At 40.4% G+C, this 22,375-nt stretch overlaps 2 protein-coding genes across 3 annotated transcripts; one reads left to right on the forward strand and one right to left on the reverse strand.

Annotated features, from left to right (window-relative positions):
• The first annotated feature begins 11,286 nt into the window (after window positions 1-11,286).
• actr8 (actin related protein 8) lies at window positions 11,287-17,602 on the forward strand. The gene is made up of 13 exons (XM_030733574.1): window positions 11,287-11,545; window positions 12,229-12,399; window positions 12,516-12,626; window positions 12,886-12,990; window positions 13,113-13,286; window positions 13,412-13,505; window positions 15,247-15,379; window positions 15,588-15,741; window positions 15,928-16,023; window positions 16,113-16,253; window positions 16,349-16,661; window positions 16,821-16,984; window positions 17,112-17,602. The coding sequence occupies exons 1-13, from the start codon at window positions 11,411-11,413 to the stop codon at window positions 17,253-17,255; spliced, it is 1,935 nt and encodes a 644-aa protein (XP_030589434.1). The 5' UTR covers window positions 11,287-11,410; the 3' UTR covers window positions 17,256-17,602.
• Window positions 17,603-18,523: 921 nt separating this feature from the next.
• On the reverse strand, window positions 18,524-20,827 carry selenok (selenoprotein K). 2 transcript variants are annotated; one of them, XM_030733575.1, is made up of 4 exons: window positions 20,727-20,827; window positions 20,202-20,292; window positions 19,762-19,836; window positions 18,524-18,623 (listed from the first exon to the last, which is right to left on the reverse strand). In XM_030733575.1, exons 1-4 carry the CDS (start codon window positions 20,743-20,745, stop codon window positions 18,524-18,526), a joined length of 285 nt encoding a protein of 94 aa, XP_030589435.1. In that variant the 5' UTR covers window positions 20,746-20,827. The 2 variants fall into 2 exon arrangements, with proteins under 2 accessions (XP_030589435.1, XP_030589436.1); XM_030733576.1 differs by having other exon boundaries at window positions 18,533-18,623.
• Between the last annotated feature and the right edge of the window lie 1,548 nt (window positions 20,828-22,375).

Here is a 22,375-nt window from a genome sequence, read left to right on the forward strand (position 1 = left end):
AACAGTTGCGATCGAGTGCGTTCTAGAAAGCACTAGATCGTCTTTTGTGAGTGTGTGTGTGTGTGTGTGTGTGTGTGTGTGTGTGTGTGTGTGTGTGTGTGTTTATTTAAACTGGGCAAAAAATGAAACTATACAAATTCTAAATAGCTCATAGATATTTTATCAGATTTCTCTTTGGGCCTTTTTAGTCATAATGTATGTCATAATTTTGTTTGAACAATAAAAGGAGAAATAAAATAGGTGTATCAAGCCCTTACAAATGACATCATGTTTCAGTTACATTAGAATTATAGTATGTGATTGAATTGAATTAGCAGATCCTGCTTTAGGCACCAATGACAGAAGATGCTCACCATCACTCCATCTGCTTTCACTGACGAGGATTTTTGGTTTTACTGTGAAATCAAGTGTATTTGGTGATCAGGTGCAGTGAGTTATTGAATAAACTGCTGACAAATTTAACCTGATGAGAGAAATTACGATCAATACTTGTAATGACTAACTGTTACGTCCCGCGGGCCTAGGGGACAAGGGAGCAACATACGATCAGGAAATGAACCAAAAATAGAACAGAATCGTTTGTAAAATAAATAATGTTTATTTAAAAGAAATGCCAATAACGAGCCACAAGACAAAACAATCTCCCAAAGGGGAGACACCACCTATCCTGTCAGGGGAAAAAAAGAAACACACCAAACACACAGCCAAACAATCGTCCGGGGCACATCTGTGGTCGGCCCACAGACAAACCACTCTCCACCACAGGAGTAACACTGCAGCCGCTCAAACCACCAAGATGCAGACTGCTTCACCACCACTTTCTTCTCTCTCCAGCACCGCCTCCTTATATCCTGTGGCTCTGATTAGGAGGAGACGCCCCCGCTGTAGAGAGAGACACAGACAAAACGGCACGCAGCCGTAACACTAACCTTTTAGGAAATTCATTAAAATTAATAAATTATTGCGGCAAAACAAATTATTCCGTATTTAGAAATGGGAACAAAAATACATTTAAATTTATGAGGAACAAAGTTGAAATACAAGTGCATGAACATAAACTGAGACCTAACTATACTGAAAGGTTCATATAAACACTGGAAACACAAAAATGTCTAAATGATTGCAGTATTATCTAAAACTAAATGGAGAATCATTTCTACATTAACTGTATTGTTCCATAACCATACACGGTGACTCTGTGGAGGTATGGGGAAATGTACAAAGCACAAAACACTAATACAGTTTATCTGCTGCAGAAGGTTTAAGAATAACAAAAGGATGAGATCATTACAAATCAACCTACAGATTATTCAGGATCATTGATCTCAACAACGAGTGATACTGTACAAAGCACAAAACAATCTCGTTACACACTAGAAACAGTGTAAACTCAGAGGAAAAGGTATGTCAGGACAAATATTAATAAAGAGCTGTGGCAGAGAATCAAGATTCTGCTGTTCACTGTGTAAATAAAAAAATCAAATAATTGATGTGGCATATCCTGACGTAAAACAAGAAAGGAACAAACATGATAAGCAGACTGTAAAAATTAAACTGTCATTGTGCTGTAACAACAGATTTACCTTGAGGCACAGCGAGGATGAGTATGGAGGCGACTCCTCCAATCAGGATTGCTACACTGAGAAAAAAAAAAAAAAATCGTTGACTTAACATATTTTTTTCTTTTCAGCTGGTTCTACATAATTGTATTTAGTTAGTTGAAAAGAAAAACAATATAGTAACCTGACTTTATGACCCTAAATTTAATTAAGATAAAATGAGTGAATTAACCCAACTACCTCAAATCACTTCACATTGACAAAAGAGAAGTTAACTAAACTAACTATACTTTTTGTGTTAGTTTGACAAAGCATGCACACGTTCAGTGAACTTACTTTGCATTTTTTTCCCTCAACATAAACAAATTATGTTACTTTAACAACTAAAATTTGCTTTCCATCAACTGATAGTTTTTTTTTTTTATTAATTCAACTAATTTTTTTTCTAGTTAACTAAATTCAAGTTTGTCAACAGGTTCCACACAAATGAATTAAGTAGGTCTAATGTAATTCTGTTATCTTCTTTATTTAACACCAGAGATCTTAAACAGAACATTCTTTTAACCAAGTTAACAGTCACAAAAGCATCAACTGACAAACAATAACAAACCTTCATGTTCAAATCTCTCATATTTGGTCAACATTAAGCCTTAGCAAGGTCAAAGAAATGCAGTCTTAAAGGACAATTCACAGTACAAACGTCAGTCATAAGAATAGTAATGCAGAACATAGTGTAATAATTCTGAGGATTCACACTCACAACTTGGAAATGTGTCAATTATAAAAACAAACAAAAAAAACAGAAAACAAAAATACATTTCACTCAACTGAAAAATGCAAACCAAATCCATGCAACAATTTATCCAAATTAGTGTACTGAAACTATCACCTGCCATTTTATGACATGTATAATGATGGATCATTCGTGCTTTTAATCATTTATTTAATCATGCCCTCTCATTGAAAGTGTCCCCAGCTGCATTTCTTTTGTATTTACAATGGTAAATATTAGTGCTACACTTAAGCTCAAGATACAGTTTGTTCATATAGTTTGTTGCTGAGCATCAGTCCCTTCGTTGAAAGTTTTCCAGCATCCAGTTGGACGAAGATCTTCTGAAGCACCTCCAAGAAGACTTTTAGTTCTTTCGGGTAGCACAGATTCATTGCATATATGACACCCACTAAGACTGCACATGCAGGTCCTGGAGAAGTTCAGCTCCTTCAACCACCATCCCAACATCTGCTGGAGGAGTAGTGGCTTCACCTCTCCTGAATCAAATGGCTGAATTACCTCCTCAGTATGCAGTCAAGTTCTCCAGAGTCCTGCTAATGACTTCTATATTTGACTCAGGTGTGTTGAAGCAGAGACACATCTAAAACCTGCAGGACACTGGCTCTCGAGGCCTAGATGTGAGGATCCCTGGCATAAGCCATTAGTGGAGGATTCACTGAGTATTGTGGTTTCTTGATATTGATGGCATAATGTTGTGTTTGAAGGAATTCTTGGTCAACACAGGCTTTATAAATAAGGTTTATTACAAAAAGACAATGTCAAAATACAGACGCTCGAGACATCTGGATGAGAGAAAGCCAACGATCTTCTACACCCCGAACAAAGAAAACTACAGCCTTATATAGGCTTTAACATCTGGTACACACGTTGTCTCACACACAGACTGCTTTCTACCAGCTTTCTTGGGGGCTCAGAGAATCCTCAGTTTTACCTTTTGCTTATTTGGTCAAGATAAACAGGGAAGATGAGCTTCCAAACCTGAGAGGCCCCTTGCTGGAATTCTCCTATATGTTTACCAGAGAAACATACATGCAATTTCACACAGGCGTGTCAGACACTACAGTATCTGAGTATTAAAAAGAATTCAATGAAATGCAAGGTTTGCTGTGCCTTTGCTGGAATTTGTTCTATTTCTTAAAAATGTGACTTTCAGATACTGTTTTTATTTATTTTTTAGGCCTGACACTTCTTCATTTGTCCTCCACTTGTCCAGTTTCCTCATTTTTTCAAGAAGGCACTGGACACTGTGCTGAGATATCCCAAGTCTTTGGGAATCACCTTGTTGTTGTTGAAAAATACAATTTTATTCCTGTCAAACTCCATTATCTTCATAGATTAAGCTAAAAGTATGGGGACAGATTGTAGGTTTTTTGCAACAGGCTGCTCGTCCCTTCAGTTTGGATACGGAAAGCATCCGCTCAGATGGCTTTTTGCATGCAACAATGTTATCAAGCAAGCAGGCTAAGGTCAACCAGCTAGCTGTAAGTTATCTACACTTCATGAATCCAGTCATGGTTAGTCTGATTTAGCGGCCAGATCAGCCCCAAAGGTTAGTTAACCTCACTCATAAGACAGCTCATAATAATATGAATTACAGTAATCAGGTTTGTTTTTAGATCACAAAAATCAGTGCTAAAAATGCTTTTCAAAAACGCACAATACACATAATAAAATGCAAACTGAAAAAATGTTGAAATAATGAAAAACAAGACTGTGATGGCCACTGGGCCTGCCTTGTTTTCTTATTGCTGGTGTTTTTCAGGTAACTACTGGGTGGAGCCTACCCAATTTCAGATGCAGCACGCCTGAGCATGTCAAGCTCACGTGCACTTTAAAGCAGCCCTGCCTGAACCTACGGGAGACTCCTTTTTGGTCCTCTTGGAGGCTGCTTGGCTGACAAAGTGTTTTGGTACATTCTCACTCATACATTCTCTATGCATTCAGACATAGGATGCATACTGATATGCTGACAATCATTCTTTATTTTATTAATTTTTTTAATTGTCAAATTATTGTTTCGGTAAGCTGTAATTGGTCAAATATTTTGTTTTGTTTTAACACAGCAGCAAATTGTAACTTTAAAGTCTAAGTAACAATTAATGAGTGAAACTCTGAAGTTATACAACATGAGTCTTTATCTAAATGGGCATTTTTTTCCCCATGCATCCCTTCATGCTGATACTTTTATGTTAGACTGATACAGCTCTGTTCCTAAATGAACCACTTTAAAACACACATGTGGAAATGCTGGAAGATGTGTATGGTTCTTATCAGCTTTGCAGAGTCTAAATGCTGCTTTTACTCATGCTCCTAAGTCCTGATGAATATACTGATGTCCTGCTATGACCAGAATTGAATTCTGGACACTAACAAAGCAAAGAATTTCCAGTGTAGCACATAAGAAGCAATGTTAACATTTATTCAATTCAAAACAATACAATACAATTCAGTTCAATTAATTCGGTTCAGTTCAATTAATTCAATTGAGTTCAATTAATTCAATACAATACAATATAATTCAATTGAGTTCAATTAATTCAATACAATAGAATTCAATTCAGTGTAATTAATTCAATTCAGTTCAATTAATTCAGTTTAATTCCATCCAATTCAATTTCACTTGTATAGCACGATATAAACAACCAATTGCCTCAAGGATAGAGGGGGAAAAAATGTGGGTGAAAGGAATCAGAATCAGTCAGTTGCTGTAGGACTGACGCAGCAACAGAACAGAGTTTTGAGTTTCTGGAAAAAAGTCATTTTTTTCTTCTTTGTCTTCTTAAAAGATGGAGGTTTAGCAGGGGTGTCCTCACTGGGCTGAACCCAAGACAAAGGCAGACTTTCAGCAGGGGGCTCCTCACTCTTCTGAAGCACAGACATGAATGGAGGTTCAGCAGGGGTGTCCTCGCTGGACTGAACCTCAAACAAAGAAGGAGGTTCAGCAGGGGTGTCCTCGCTGGACTGAACCTCAAACAAAGAAGGAGGTTCAGCAGGGGTGTCCTCGCTGGACTGAACCTCAAACAAAGAAGGAGGTTCAGCAGGGGTGTCCTCGCTTGACTTAACCTCAAACAAAGAAGGAGGTTCAGCAGGGGTGTCCTCGCTGGACTGAACCTCAAACAAAGAAGGAGGTTCAGCAGGGGTGTCCTCGCTGGACTGAACCTCAAACACAGAAGGAGGTTCAGCAGGGGTGTCCTCGCTGGACTGAACCTCAAACAAAGAAGGAAGTTCAGCAGGGGTGTCCTCGCTGGACTGAACCTCAAACAAAGAAGGAGGTTCAGCAGGGGGGTCCTCTCTGTTCTGAACCTCAAACAAAGAAGGAGGTTCAGCAGGGGTGTCCTCGCTGGACTGAACCTCACACAAAGAAGGAGGTTCAGCAGGGGTGTCCTCGCTGGACTGAACCTCACACAAAGAAGGAGGTTCAGCAGGGGTGTCCTCGCTGGACTGAACCTCAAACAAAGAAGGAGGTTCAGCAGGGGTGTCCTCGCTGGACTGAACATCAAACAAAGAAGGAAGTTCAGCAGGGGTGTCCTCGCTGGACTGAACCTCACACAAAGAAGGAGGTTCAGCAGGGGTGTCCTCACTGGACTGAACTTCAGACATTGGCAGACTTTGATAATTGGTTTCCTCAAAGAGCTTGCAAATGTGGTTCGTTGCTACAGCAGAAATCGTCTTGAGCAGCTCTGGTGCAAAGTTTGACATGTTGTGGAGCAGAATGTGGAGTGGATATTTCTCTCTTATTTCTCTCCGGATGGTCTGGACCACGTCGTCTCTAATGGAGCGAGAGAAGATGGCCTGGCTATCCATTACTCTGACAGTCTTGGCTACCTTGTCCAAAGTGGCCTTTGTAAGACTGGTGCAGACAATGCTCAGACTTTGGGATTCCATATTTAAGAAGGGTTTGGGAGGAAGCTGCCAGAAGCCGTGCAGGACTCTGGGAACAACCTCTGTCACCACTTCTTCTGCGGTGTGCAGTCTGGAGGTCTGGGTTTCCTGCTGCTGCTTTTTCAGGAGCTCAATGTATGTTTTGGCCAGGCAGAGGAGTTTAGGTGTTCTGTGGATGAAGGTTATATGTGTTGTTTTAAACCCAGAAATGGTGAAACACTGTAGTTGAACTGTTAATGATTGTTTATCAAATACGACTCACTGAAATGTAGGAGGTGTGGCCTTTGGAAATTTGAGTAGCATCCGGGCTTGAAATTCAACGTCTCTCATTTTATTGATGACGTTTACTGCCCACACCTGGAACAAAAACACATAAAGTGCACTTTTGTTTTGAGCTTTTGTGAACTTAGTGAAAAAAATCTACAAATCAATACAAGTGTCATCAGCTTTCTAGACTTACTAGTTTCAGAAGAGGTTTGGCCTCTGTTTCCTCCAAATCGTCCAATTTAAACTCCCAGAGCCTTCAAAAGAAACAAAAGAGGTTTTAAGTCAGCATTTACACTTTGTTACAAACAGACTATCAGGTGTGAGCTGGATGCTCTGTAGGTGTCTCAGTAACTCACTGCTCTCTAAGTGTTTTCCTGCTCTCCTCCACCAACAGGTTGCTCAGATCTTCCACAGTGATGTGAGGTGGGATCTGATTTGTCTGCTGCAGTCTAAGGAACTCCCTCATTATTGCAATCTAAAAATAGAAGATATTCAATCAAGACCACACTGTTTTGCAGACTTCAACATATTTGATGTCAGTTTGGGCTTGGATGGATAGTGGATCTTACCTGAGTCTTGTAGCCTTGAACATGCCAACAGGTGTTAACAGCTGTTTCATATATAGGTGTGTTAAACAACACCTGGCATAGAAATAAGAAGTTACTCATCATTAGTTAATTTGATTCTCAGTTTGTTAGCTTTTAAAAAAACATCAACCTCTTTAAAATGTTTAAATGCAGTACAAACAAAAACTCTGTCATACCCTGATGGGTTTGTAGATTCCTCTACTCGCTTCCATTGAAATACCGCTGTTGTGTATCGCAACAGGGAACAGAAACAGGCAAATATACTCAAAAAAACTTTGTCAACTCAAAGATAGAAACCAAAAATCCTCTGAACTCGATCGTCTCTCCTGCACAAATGAATTGTTTTGGATGTCTGAAGTGGAATTCTAGAACTGCCTGATGAGTTCTCTGTTTATGACACAGCAGCTCACCGTGGAAACACTGATGTTATTACATTAAAAATTCTTTCTTTATTTTACACAACATTACACTACACTTTATTTGAAAAAATATACATTTTTTGTGTAGATAAATAAAATGTAGTCTACAGCTGTACTGTAGCTGTATAAGAGCTTCCGGGAAGCACTTAGAGACTCTGGCAAGAAGCAGTTTGGCTGTTATTTAGATCCGTGGCGGCCCAATAACTAAGACCTCCTTTATTTAATTCTATTGCATTTTCGAGAACAATGACACCTTCTTTTTTGTAATTTTGTACTTGTACACCACCACAGTGGATTCTGAATCAAATGCACATTTTCAGCTTTAATTCAAGGGGTTCAATAAAAGTATTGCACTAATTATTTAAGAATTTAACCATATTTAAAGAGAGTCCCCCGTTTTTCAGAGGCTCAAAAAGAGTAACTTCACAAAAGACCTCTTTCCATGTGAGGGGATGCAGTCATGGTTGCATGACGAGCAGCAGGCTGGGCATACAAGCCTGAAAAGTTCTCATGAACTCTAGTGTGAAGGAGCCCAAGTTTGACAATCAGCTGTGTGTGTGTGTGTGTGTGTGTGTGTGTGTGTGTGTGTGTGTGTGTGTGTGTGTGTGTGTGTGTGTGTGTGTGTGCGCGCACATATGTAGGAAGTGGGGGGACACACAAGGTCTGTGTGTCCCTTCATGGATATGCCTCCCCAGACCATCACTAAACCACCATCAAACCAGTCATGTTGAACGATGTTACAGGCAGCATAACGTTCTCCAGGGCTTCTCCAGACCGTTTCACTTCTGTCACATCTTCTCAGGGTGAATCTGCTCTCATCTGTGAAAAGTACAGGGTGCCAGTGGTGGACCTGCCAATTCTGGTATTCTATGGCAAATGCCAGTCGGGCTCTATGGTGCCAAGCAGAGGACCCTCAGGCCACCCTCATGAATTCTGTTTATGATTATTTGGTCAGACATATTCACAATAGCGGCCTGCTGGAGGTCATTTATTAGGGTGGTGGCAGTGATCATTCTGTTCCTCCTTACACAAAGCAGCACCTTCTACAGCCCGGTCCAGCTCTTCTAGAATAACATTCTGTCTTCTGGGATCTCCTCCAGGCTCTCGAGACTCTGCTGGGAGACACAGCAAACCTTCTGGCAATTGCACGTATTGCTGTGCCATCCTGGAAAACCATTCCTGTTTTGGGGGTTGTCACATTGTTGCCCCTCTAGTGCACCTGTTGTTAATTTCATTAAACACCAAAGCAGCTAAAAGTGATGACAACCCCCTCTGCTACTGAACTGACCAGATCAAAATCCCAAAAGTTTAAGTGACTTGATGCTGTCTCTGATTAAAAAGTGTTCCTTTAATTTTTTTTTTAATCAGTGTATTTCTACACTAACCAAATGTGAAGTTTGGTAACTCGTGCTCACATTTTAGTGTTAAATTTCTATTGATCAGCGTAAGAGAGGAGTTTATGAAAACAAAGTTAAAATAAGGGTTTTTCACTTGTCAGGTTTGGTTGTAATTCATGGTTACTGTGCCAGCTGCTAACTGAAATTCACAGCATCATTTGCCCTGTCTGCTGAAATTGTAATAGTTTGTGTAATTATCCAAAAATCCACTGATGTCTTTTTTTTTTTAAGGTCAAAATGAGCCAGGATTTTAAAGTGATTAACACAATTAAGTGTGGGAGGAACAATATGTGATTAACTTTTCTGTGATTTGGTTGTTGCTTCAGGTTATTAGACCTGCAGAGCAAACTGTCAGAATGTGTTTGGTACAAGTGAAAAATCTGTGAATGTGTTTCAGAATAAATTATGGTAAAATTACCTTAATTTACCACTTACCATGGATCACTTTCAATTTTGTGCTCTAATTTATAGTTATTATTTTGTAGCTTTTATGTGTCTTGTCTTAGGACTAAAGACACAAATGATAGATTAAAGTCTTTCAATTATTGATTTAATTTAATTAGGAGCTTTGGCTACCATCAGCTGCTGCATTACTAATCATATATATGGTTCAGAGGTATCACGTGTCATGGAGTAGGTAAAGAGTTTCAGTAAAGAGTCGTTCTCCCTGTGGTTTATCATTTTGTGAACATTTTCTTCCGTTTTGTTGAAGCACCACATTGAATATGGGGATATTTAAGGAAGAATATAACATAGGGGATGTGCCTTGGACATTTCATTTTTCAGCCACACCCTTTTCCCATTTATTTCATCAGTATTTCTGTCTGCCTTTATACTTTTGCTGCTTTACACTGTGCTCTTATCTATTTATGATGATATTGATGGTGAAGATGGAGGAGATTATAATGAATCACAAACTTTTGTGACAAGAAGTTGGACCCCGTGTTTCATCTTCACGGTATTCTCTACATTTTGTTTCCCTAAAGGACACTGTGGAAGACGTTTGCCTTCTTGAAAGCCGAAAGCTGATTGGCTGCTGATTGTTGATGATGATACTCTCATCAGGTAAGTCAGAAAATCACTGTATGTCATCTTACTGAGGATAATGTAGCCCAGTCAGTAACTACAGTCATGAAAGTTGTTTATAGGAAGGGCTTATGTAGTAGTTTTCATTCATGTATTATGTAGTTTTTCATTCAAACCTGCATATGTTGAGACATTAAATATGAAATGTAAAAAAAAAAAAAAGTTTATTTTGCTACTATCAAGAAAGTATCATAGTGAAGTTTCGCAAAAGACAGTATCCAAGACTAATCTAAGCTCATTTTGCTCTTTTAGTCTGTCTTTCTGTCCTGAACACAAGTTTTAGACCAGGGGTCGGCTCTTTCAGGCTTATGCTGCAGCTCTGTGAAGCTTATGGAAGTAAAATATAAGTATCCAAATGAAATGCATTTTATTTTTGTCAGTTCATTTTTTTTGTTGTAGTTCTAAATTGGAACATTATTGTGATCTTGAAATATTAAAATAAAATCATTTTATTTATTTATTTTTGTTTCTCAATATATGTGTCACTCGCGGTAGCCACTGCCGACTGCGGCTCTCAGTGGGTTCAAATGGCTCTTTGAGTGTTAAAGGTTGCCGACCCCTGGTGTAGTTAGTAGGCTGAAAGAATGTAAGCTAGTAGTTATAGTATTAATACTTCATAACCAGTCAATTTGGTCTTGGGCGTTGTAACCTAAATGACTGTAGTCTCTGTCATTTCTAGAGTAATATTAGTAACTGTCGTTTTATAGGACTGCTGTTGTTGGTGTCAGATTATTTAGAGTATAAGGGTGAAGAATGTCCCCTACAGGGGCCCCTGTGAATTTTTGCCCAGGGTCCCAACAGACTGTAGAACTGCCACTGTTTGCCAATCATATCTATCCCTTTGTGACCACAGTGTACACATCTTCTGATGGATAACACACCATGTCACAAAACTAAAATTTCTTCCAACTGGTTTCTTGAACATTGGTTCACGGTACTGTATTCAAATGAACTCCACAGTCACCAGACATTAACCACAAAGAATCATGCAGTTCTGAGGGCAAAAGTATATAGTAGTCTAAAAACTTCTACATTCATCATATAGCACCTGCAAATGACAGAAAACACACTCACACGGATGTAAATATGTTCCTATAATGTTACTGTTACTATACACACACACACACACACACACACACACACACACACACACACACACACACACACACACACACACACACACACACACACACACACAAACGCGCGCATAGAGACACAAAGGAGGCTCGCGGATGATAAGTCTTGGACAAATAGAAACCACAGTTTTGCGTCACGTGACCAAACACGGAAGTAAACTTTTCATGCAGAAAGGGAAGGCGACGGTGTTAGCTTGTTATATTATTTGAGCCAATTCGCGGGTACCAGAAGGCTGCAGCTTCGTCATTTTTGACTATTTAGTGGATTAAATGAACAAGAAACAATGACCCAAGCGGAGAAAGAGCAGGATAACGGGAAGGAGAAAGAAAAGGAACGAGAGAGAGAGAAAGAGAAGGAGCAGCAGCGTGGGGTGAAAAGACCCATCGCTCCTCCAGCGATCCCAGAGCCTCCTCAAGAGGTGAGACAGAAAGGGAAGTGTTGTATACCCAGACGGTAACCGTGTGTAATGTCAGAAATCTAGTATTTCTATTTTTCATTGACATAGAGTTTGTTCTGAACATCAGGTCGCAATGGGGAAAAGGGCATGCTGGATATCTGTACTGATATGGACTGGGTAATGTGTTAGGAACAAAAATGATTGTTTGATGGAAAGAAAAATTATTCAAGATTCAAGAGCCTTTATTTGCCAGAAATAACAGCATAAATAGGAAATAGCAAGTAGGATATAAGTAGGAACTGCAACAACAAAAAGTAAAGTATTTAAGTACAACGAGGATGACAATTTTTTTTACCTACTTTGAATAAATATATATTACTATGTACCTGTCTAACAGCAGTGCGTGCGTGTGTTTTTGATGATGTGCCTTCACGTCATTCCATGTAAATTGTGTCCATGGATGGAAATTCAGTCCAGATTTTTCAGCTGTTTTTACAACTCTCTGGACAGCCTTCCTCTCTGTCTGAGTGATGCAGTATTTTAGGTGTTGTGCTGGCATTAATGTGTGTAGAACATTTTGACAGTGCCTCCGTGTTGAGGAAGGTGCCCACATATGTTTGTGTAACCTTTGTTCATCCACTGTGTAAGGTACCGTGGTGCTCTTTTATCAGGTGAAACTGTAATTTTGTTTTTATATTTCACAGCAAATACAGAGCAATTTTGTAGTTGTCATCCACCCTGGTTCGAAGACACTCCGCATTGGTCGAGCAACAGACACTCTTCCAGTGACAGTCCCACACGTGATTGCACGCAGGCACAAGCAGAGTGGACAGCCCCGCTGTGAAGATGCATGGCTGCTGAGAGAGGGCCTGAATGTATGTTACTGAAAACCTGATTCACCCACAATGCAGTCTCTTTGTGTCTTACGTCGCAAGTTCATGTTGGTGTCATTATCAGTTTGTTCTTATCAGTTTGTCTTCCTGTCTGACAGAAACCAGAAAGCAATGAGCAGAGGCAGAATGGTCTTAAAATGGTTGATCAGGCTATATGGTCCAAGAAGATGTCAAACGGAGTGCGGAGGACTCCTGTGTCTGCTGATCAGGTATGTTATAAAGGTGAGAAATGGAGGGTGGGGGTGGGGGGTGATGCTTGTATATAGTTCTGCATCAGTCACAGAGAGCAACAGTGTGATTCTATTTTAGATTATAGATTAAAGAAATAAAGACTTAAAGGTGCTCTAATAACTAAGAAAGCTTTGATGGTTGATATATAATATAGAAAATAACTTTTCATTAGTGCATGACTGCAATCCATAAAGGTATTTTCTTATAGCAGTGGTTCTGTTGTGTGTGTGTGTTTAGGCCAGAGCATATAACTGCCAGATCCGGCCTGCAGTGCTAGACAGCAGCTCCAGAGTGAAGTGGACAAACACAACCCACCATCCTCCTTATTTGATCGGAGAGGAGGTCAGTGCCTGAACGAGCCTGTAACTCCTGTGAAATATGACCTGTGTGGCCATGTCGATTCCTTAAGTCTTTATTAGTTTTATTCATTTTTATTCTCCCCTTCCCTCCCTGCTATCATGCAGGCTCTTTATGTGAATCCAACAGACTGTTATAACATCCACTGGCCTATAGTCAGAGGTCAGCTCAATGTGCACGCCGGTCCTGGAGGCTCACTGACTGCTGTCCTGGCTGACCTTGAGATGATCTGGAGTCATGTCATTCAGAAGCATCTGGAGATCCCTCTCAAAGATTTAAAGGTAGAAGAAAACTTCTCAATTCTACATGGCAGTTTTATTTTCTGTAGAAAGGCTTCTTGTAATACAAAACTGAACAAGAGACAAAACATATGATGGATCTACATTAATTATTGTTGTTCATTTAGTATTACAGATGCATCCTGCTGGTCCCTGATATCTACAACAGACAGCACATCAAAGAAGTTGTCAACATGCTGCTGCTTAATATGGGCTTCTCAGGTATTAAACTTACTCTCATAATGCATATCTGCAAACATAACAATAGTCCACATACAAAATATACACTGCTCAAAAAAATAAAAGGGAACACTCAAATAACACATCCTAGATCTGAATGAATGAAATATTCTCATTGAATACTTTGTTCTGTACAAAGTTGAATGTGCTGACAACAAAATCACACAAAAATCATCAATGGAAATCAAATTTATTAACCAATGGAGGCCTGGATTTGGAGTCACACACAAAATTAAAGTGGAAAAACACACTACAGGCTGATCCAACTTTGATGTAATGTCCTTAAAACAAGTCAAAATGAGGCTCAGTATTGTGTGTGGCCTCCTCGTGCCTGTATGACCTCCCTACAATGCCTGGACATGCTCCTGATGAGGTGGTGGATGGTCTCCTGAGAGATCTCCTCCCAGACCTGGACCAAAGCATCCGCCAACTCCTGGACAGTCTGTGGTGCAACGTGACGTTGGTGGATGGAGCGAGACATGATGTCCCAGATGTGCTCAGTCGGATTCAGGTCTGGGGAACGGGCGGGCCAGTCCATAGCTTCAGTGCCTTCATCTTGCAGGAACTGCTGACACACTCCAGCCACATGAGGTCTAGTATTGTCCTGCATTAGGAGGAACCCAGGGCCAGCCGCACCAGCATATGGTCTCACAAGGGGTCTGAGGATCTAATACCTAATGGCAGTCATGTTACCTCTGGCAAGCACATGGAGGGCTGTGCGACCCTACAAAGAAATGCCACTCCACACCATTACTGACCCACTGCCAAATCGGTCATGCTGAAGGATGTTGCAGGCAGCAGATCGCCCTCCACAGCGTCTCCAGACTCTGTCACGTCTGTCACATGTGCTCAGTGTGAACCTGCTTTCATCTGTGAAGAGCACAGGACGCCAGTGGCGAATTTGCCAATCCTGGTGTTCTCTGGCAAATGCCAAGCATCCTGCACGGTGTTGGGCTGTGAGCACAACCCCCATCTGTGGACGTCGGGGCCTCGTACCATCCTCAAGGAGTCGGTTTCTAACCGTTTGTGCAGACACATGCACATTTGTGGCCTGCTGGAGGTCATTTTGCAGGGCTCTGGCAGTGCTCCTCCTGTTCCTCCTTGCACAAAGGTGGAGGTAGCGGTCCGGCTGCTGGGTTGTTGCCCTCCTACGGCCTCCTCCATGTCTCCTGGTGTACTGGCCTGTCTCCTGGTAGCACCTCCAGCCTCTGGACACTACGCTGACAGACACAGCAAACCTTCTTGCCACAGCTCGCATTGATGTCCCATCCTGGATGAGCTACACTACCTGAGCCACTTGTGTGGGTTGTAGAGTCCGTCTCATGCTACTACGAGTGTGAAAGCACCACCAACATTCAAAAGTGACCAAAACATCAGCCAGAAAGCATAGGTACTGAGAAGTGGTCTGTGGTCCCCACCTGCAGAACCACTCCTTTATTGAGTGTGTCTTGCTAATTGCCAATAATTTCCACCTGTTGTCTATTCCATTTGCACAACAGCATGTGAAATTGATTGTCAGTCAGTGTTGCTTCCTAAGTGGACAGTTTGAGTTTACAGAAGTTTGATTTACTTGGAGTTATATTGTGTTGTTTAAGTGTGCCCTTTATTTTTTTTTTGAGCAGTGTATATATATACAGTACCAGTTAAAAGTCTGGACACACTCATTCATTTGAATAGTACTCTTCCTTTCCATCAACTTACTTCCTGTTCTTTTTGTGTGTAGCTATCATTGTGCACCAGGAGTCGGTGTGTGCTACTTTTGGCAGTGGGTTAAGTAGCGCTTGTGTTGTGGATGTAGGCGACCAGAAGACTAGTATCTGCTGCGTGGAGGACGGAGTGTCACATCGGAACTCCAGGTGGGGCTGAGACCCACTTTTATGCTTTTTTAAAAACAAATAACAAAACAAAACTTTATTTGAACAGGTTGTCACACACAATAAACCCAGAGCAATGACATAATTTGAATATTTAATTAAAAAAAACCCTCATTGTTAGTTTCATATCTTGCTTTTATTGCATTATTTTGCAAATGTATTACATGGTATTTTCTGTGGGACTCTGCAGATTGTGTTTGGCATATGGCGGCTCAGACGTGACCCGTACTTTCTTCTGGCTCCTGCAGAGGGCGGGATTTCCCTACAGGGACTGTCAGCTCTCTAACAGACTGGACTGTCAGCTCCTCCAGCATCTGAAGGAGACCTTCTGCCATCTAGATCAAGTGGGTGTTGGTCAGGGTGGGACGGGGGTTGTTAGTGTCTGTGCATTAAGATAATTTGTGACAACTATCTTTTAAAATGATGTTAGCATTTTTGAGCCTAGCCTAATAACTAGTTCTCAATAATCAATGGAGCCACTTGCAGCAACACATTAATTACAAAATATTTTTTCTGCTTTTTCTTAACAGGACATATCAGGGCTACAAGACCATGAATTTCAGACACGTTTTCCAGAAGCCCCAGCTCTTCTGTACCAGGTTCGACTGGGGGATGAGAAATTACAGGTAATTATATCAAACAATAATAAAGGACTGTGCTGTTTCAAACTGGCGCTGAAATACTTTTCTGGCTTTTTTGTGCGTCCTCTTTTTAGGCACCCATGGGTCTCTTTTACCCGACCACATTTGGCATTGTAGGTCAGAAGATGACATCACTTCAGTTCCGTTCCCAAGGTGACTCGGAGGACCCTCACGATGAACACTACCTCCTGGCTACACAGAGCAAACAGGACCAGGTAACACCCACAGGAATGCACACATTTCATACATTGAAATAAATTAAATGGAATGGTTCTCAACTGTTTACTTCTTTCATTATTTCCTCCAATAGTCCTCCAAATCTGCTGCCGACAGGAAAGCTATTTCCAGACCAAGTGGCTTTGTGGATGGGGAGATGAGCAGTCAGGGAGGCACTGGGGAGCTGTCAGACCTACCCAGGGGGTGTGGAAGTGTTGGTGGTGGAGGAGGAGGGACGCAGGGGGAGATGGATCTTGGGCCGGCCCACGGGGAGTCCCTGATGGGAGCGGGAGAGGCGGAAGAGCCCATGTCTGCTCACCTCTCCAGGAAGACAGCCATCATGAGTCAGTTTGAGAGCAAAGCACTGGGACTGGATAAGGCAGTCCTGCACAGCATTGACTGCTGTGGTAAGTCACGAAGTTAGGAAATGACAGAGTAATGATAAAAACAAAGCATTTTAATTTTAAATATGCAAAGGACTCAGAAAGCACTCTATACTTTAGGGATGAGAAGAAAAACTTCCTTGGGATGTCCTGTTTGAGCCTCTGTTCTCTCTTCATTGACAGCATCAGATGAAACTAAACGAAAGATGTACAGCTCCATCCTGGTTGTGGGAGGGGGGCTCATGTTTCACGGTGCTCAGGAGTTTCTTCTTCACCGTATCATCAACAAGATGCCACCCTCCTTCAGAAGGCTGGTAGACAATGTGGAAGTTATCACACGGCCAAAGGTAACCTGAGCTGTGTTTTATAGTCTCAGAAAAAGCCACAGATCTGCATCTTATCTTGAAAAGGCAGGTAACTATATACTGCAGACTGATCATCTAATGTATTGTCTATGACGGGGTTGTGCTCTAGGACATGGATCCTCGGCTGATCTCATGGAAGGGTGGAGCAGTGCTGGCGTGTCTGGACACCATGCAGGAGATGTGGATCCACCAGAGGGAATGGCAGCGCTTTGGTGTCCGAATGCTCCGTGAAAGAGCGGCCTTTGTCTGGTGAAACCAAAGTGTTTTTACTTGAAGCCGCGACTCTCAATGATCCAATGTGAAGCGAACTGCAGAAAGAGGAAATCGCAGGTGAAACTGACAAAACTCTCGACCATGTTTCTACAGTAAATAAAGCAGAGTGAGAACTTCAACTGTTCCAGAAAAAATATTTAATTCCTTTAAATAAACTCTGTACAGTGTGAAAGTTTTTATTTGTGGTACTTTTTGCTGCTCATCTAAAACAATGCAGATACATTTGTTACTTTTGAACAGTATTAAATAGGTTTGACAGTCTGTCATATCATGCTGTAACTGTGCTGCAAAGCTCTGAATGTCTGCAACTATAAATAAACCATCATACTTGGATACAAAAGAGCTGGAGTTGATAGAAACATTAAGTATACTTTTATTATAGCATACTCAAGCACAAGATTCTTTCATAATTAAATCTTAAGCATGCAAATTTAATTTAATAAAACATATTGTACCATTACCCAAATAACTTTTAGACAGTAAATTATCCACTATTCTTGAATATCCAAACATGATCAGTACTGAAATGCAGAGCCAAATGCATGACACTGCTATCAGTATTGCCCAACTCTTTAAGGAACCAAGCTGTGTCATTACCAAGTGTGGGAATAATAGCAGGAGACAAACTCAGTAATATTTTTTATTCAACAGAAGGATACAAAATAAACACATACTAGCTGATGTTTTCCAGGAAGGAGACTGGTGTCACTACAAGTTGGAAGAGCTGAAGCAGAAAAAGGGAAGAAGTGATGTGGATAGCTGCTGTATCAGCCATTCTGGCCCCTATGTGTAGGAATTCCCAGAAGGGCGTCAAGAAACTGCTTGTAGCAGCGGCAGCTGATTAGGAAGGGCTTCATCACTGTGACTTTAGAATCTTTCCTTGGCTTCTAAGACACTGTGCAAAGCCCCACGCCTACACTGCATGTGTAGGCGTTTACCTAGAGAGAAGAGTGGGTGATAGTGGTCAGGCAATGTATTCATAACATGTTGGGCATTTACAACCAGCTTAAAAATATGGGTTTTATTAAGAGCTTCTGTGTTTCTGGTTTTGTGTGTGTGGTTTTTTTTTTTTTTGGCTAGTTCTCAAAAAAGTTGACTGGTTGTAGGTTGATAATTCTGAACATCCCCAAAATCATGCTACTCCATGTATTTCACTGTACATGTGAGGTGATACTGAAATTAAATTATATGAAAACAAAAAACCTACAGGGAGTTTAATCCAGAAAAAAAAAAAGAAGTCAAAAATTCTCACCTTCCTCATCCTCCGCCACCCATTGGTGGAGGACTGGGACCTCCACCATGGTTTATTCTTCCCATCCGCCTTCTGCCACCAGGGGGCCCTGGAGGACTGCGAAACCAATAGAAGAGACAAATGAGAGGAATAAGTGGTTTAAACATAAGATTAATTCAAATGCTGAAGCCGGGAACAGCTTTGTTCAACTCTGCAGTTCTCTTTCTCTGGATTGTGAACAATTTTTAGATTAAAAGAAAATAAAATGACAGCATATTTACATTTTATTTGTTGCTGGTACACATGACACCCAACTCCAAATAAAATATATCTGTGGTCTATACTACAAAGCAGGATTCTGGCTCATCCAGGTAACTTCAGGGTTAACCCTGGGTTTTCTGTAGGTGATTCACCTCTTACTGGGGGTAAACTTACTGACCAATCAATTCTCCAGAAAACTGTTTTTTTCAGTAGCACCTAAAGTCTTTGTGTTTCTCTGATGAGCATCAGTAATAAATAATATATTCTGACCTATATTTATTAAATATATATTCTTAGGTCCAACTTTATTCCTTTTTTCTGTTGGCATCAAACAATTTAATTATTCTGTAAGTGTTACAATATGATCCGTTTTAGGACCCCTACATTGTACTTGCAGACCTCAAAATCTGTACGTAAACTAAGCCTATGTTTGAATCCTGTTTTTATATTTAATCTTCACACTCAAACCCTTAAACAGCACTGTTAACTCCTTAAACTGTTGGAAGCAGGTTATGTTTTGAGTTTCAGTTTCAAATCAACTGGAAATGCCACGTTTACACTGATTCTTTTGTATACAGCATGTGATATAGATTCTCTGCTGGGGGAATATGTTTGACATGTGCAGCTTGTTAAGCTGTACCCTTACTAAAACCACTGAATGAAGCACAAACTGTGCGTGTCTTAATTTGGTGATTTCAAAAAACTTTTCAGAGCTCTAATGTGGATCCATCACCTCAGACACAAACAGCAGCACTGAGAGCGCATTCAGCAATAAAATTATTTACTGAGATTAAAATATTTATTGTACCACTCTTTGTGTTAAATCACCTGATTAACGATTTGCTGCAGCATTCATCATTTGTTCTTTTTACAGCTGTGTTGCATTTTACTGGTATATTTTTTTACTGCTTTTTAAAAAATATATATTTGCAATCACCATGTAGAACACGTGCTCAGTGTGTGAGACACAAATAGTTGTGCTTCAGGGACTTACCCTCTGCCGTCGCTGAAGCGTGACGAGGCTGCACTTTCATTCTTTGACAGGTCAGGGTGAAACATGGTCTTAAAACTGGTAAAGGACAAAGAAGAACAGGGTTTATAATCACAGCTTTCCCTGTGCCCAAAGCATAATAAATCATGTTGGAGGCTCCAAGTAATGCCTCAGAGATCTTGTAAGTTTACTATTCCACCATTTCCAGTTTTGCCAGCAACGGGTTAACAATATTAGAGAAACAGTAACGCACTCTTTAGGAAGGCAGATGAGTTTTTCAAGATAGAAAAACACGTGAAAGCACAAATTAACATAAATACACATTTCTTAATTAACCTTGAATATAGGTGATGTGAATCCTGCATTTTTCAAGAGATCACACATCCATTCTGTTAATTAAGGCGGACATTTCGTTTACTTTATTCAGTGCTCCTTTGACTTACAAGAGGCTGATAAACTCCACTGCTCCCCAGAAAAGATCAACCAGCAAGGACAGGCGCCATGGTGACTGAGTCCTGCTATCCAGGACCTGGCCTGATGGAGAAACACAGAGAAGGGTCAGTCAGCTGGGATCTGTGATGCCGTTGAATTTGCATCAATGGACCAGCTAGCAGTTAACCCGACTTTTCTCTTTTAGCCGGACTTCAGAATACACGGGCTAGAAGCTAATCGGGGCATTTCAAACCCTTCAAAGGTGAAAATAAATATGGTTCCACTTTAAGTCTGAAGCCCAAAGGAAATCACAGTCATATTTAGCATTTTGGAAACGCGGCCAAGTTTTAAATCAGCTCAGCACTTGTTCCTGCTACGCAGATTCAATCAGGCTATCCAGTATGCTACATGGCTAAACGTAGCATAACGCTTTTCTACCGTCACACGTCTGCTGAGGTTATACTCTAAAATGTATATAATATATAGATGATTAAAAAATCCGACGAAATCGTTGAAAAACACGAAAAACCACTCACCGTTGGACACGTACACCATCTTCCAAAAAGCAACAGCAACGCTGTCACAGCTGTGTTTACGGTTGGCGTTGTACTTCCGGGTCTGTTGTTGCGTTATGTGAAGCGCATGCGCAGTTGTCATGAAACGACAAGCGAGTTTCTGCATTACTGTGTATTATTATTACTATTGTGTATTATTACGATTGTGACTTTCACTACATGAAATTCCACTTAAATATAATGGTATACTTTAAACGGTAAATAGACTGGTTCTTATCCTCTGGGCCACCGTACTTATGGGCAACATGGCATTTCTACTTTACATTGAGCACTCAAAGTGCTTTATACAACATGCCTCATTCACACACACATTCATACAAGCACTTGATATGCTTAAATGCTTTATATCTAACACACACACACACACACACACACACACACACACACACACACACACACACACACACACACACACACACAGGGATTGAACCGCCAACGTTCCAGTTAGTAGGTGACCTCCTCTAACTAAATGTTTTACACCTATTTTCAATATGACGATTAATTTAAACTAACAGACTCTGTTGAGCATCCCTGAAAATACATGCAGATTCCATGGCAGATTAATATACAGTCTTTGATCACAATATTGTTAAAGGTTTTCATCAGACTTTGGTCTGTGCAGGCTAATTTAGCCTAAATTATTGCATTAGTTATTTCCAATAATTATCTAACCTCCTTTGTGTTCACAGTTGCTTGAGAATGTGCACAATCAAAGAACAGCTAAAACTCCTGACTCATTTGTGATTGTTTATACAATATTTTCATATACTCTGTCAAGTATCAATGTTTTCCTGGCTCAATACAGGGCCTCTGGGGATGAAGCAAGATAGGCCCATACAGTGACATTTTTATATTGTTATTAACAGAGAAGTCAATTTATTTCAAAGAGAAGGCAGTGTCTGAGCTCACTCAAGTTATCATCTAGAGGTCACCCTTTACCTGTTGTCGAGGTAATAACATGAAAACATAAGCCCCAACAGCACTTCCCTAAAAGATTTCATGTTACAGTAATAAAACATTACACATTTTCCAGTTAGATGACCATGAACTGAATAAGCAGTCAGGAAACTGTATGGATGGATATTCTGAGCTCTTAAGAGAAGAACTTAGTAATTCAGAAAGTAAACAGATGATTTTATGGAAGCATTTAGAGGCACAAGCGTCTGTCTTCTGGGATTCTTGTTGCATTTTCATTTTTAATACGAGCTTTTCACGATACATGCAAAATCCAAAAGGCCATGTTTTACAATATACAAACAATACAAAATGCAAACATATGGTGTAAACCAACAGACACATTCAGGCACTGATATATAATTAAGGAGCAATATAACAGTACAGTGTTAAATATTTTCAAATTCAACTACTATTCTGAATATTTCTGTCTACACAGAGTTCCATGTTTGCTGACACCAAGCTTGGAAGAGGAATGAGGGCCTATGAAGGGATTCTGTGGAATTCCTAAAGTTCTTCTCAATTAAATAAAAAATAAAGCCTATCAAAACCTTAAAATATGAATAAATTAGACGAAAATTGTGAATTAAATAAAGGCACCATGTGGCTTTATGGAAACAGATATGGTCTTAAAGCAACAGAATGATCAAAGTACT

This window comes from Archocentrus centrarchus, chromosome 7 (assembly GCF_007364275.1).
Source record: "Archocentrus centrarchus isolate MPI-CPG fArcCen1 chromosome 7, fArcCen1, whole genome shotgun sequence".
Classification (NCBI taxonomy): domain Eukaryota; kingdom Metazoa; phylum Chordata; class Actinopteri; order Cichliformes; family Cichlidae; genus Archocentrus; species Archocentrus centrarchus.

What these genes read in the sequence shown, in the direction of transcription:
- actr8 (XM_030733574.1), top strand. Translation starts at nt 11,411, where the DNA reads ATGACCCAAGCGGAGAAAGAGCAGGATAACGGGAAGGAGAAAGAAAAG. An exon ending in TGGGGGATGAGAAATTACAG is followed by an intron (nt 16,024 to 16,112) that starts GTAATTATATCA and finishes TCCTCTTTTTAG; the next exon opens with GCACCCATGGGTCTCTTTTA. An exon ending in AAGTTATCACACGGCCAAAG is followed by an intron (nt 16,985 to 17,111) that starts GTAACCTGAGCT and finishes GTTGTGCTCTAG; the next exon opens with GACATGGATCCTCGGCTGAT.
- selenok (XM_030733576.1), bottom strand. An exon ending in GTGGAGTTTATCAGCCTCTT is followed by an intron (nt 19,837 to 20,201) that starts GTAAGTCAAAGG and finishes GTCCTTTACCAG; the next exon opens with TTTTAAGACCATGTTTCACC. An exon ending in CGCTTCAGCGACGGCAGAGG is followed by an intron (nt 18,624 to 19,761) that starts GTAAGTCCCTGA and finishes TTGGTTTCGCAG; the next exon opens with TCCTCCAGGGCCCCCTGGTG.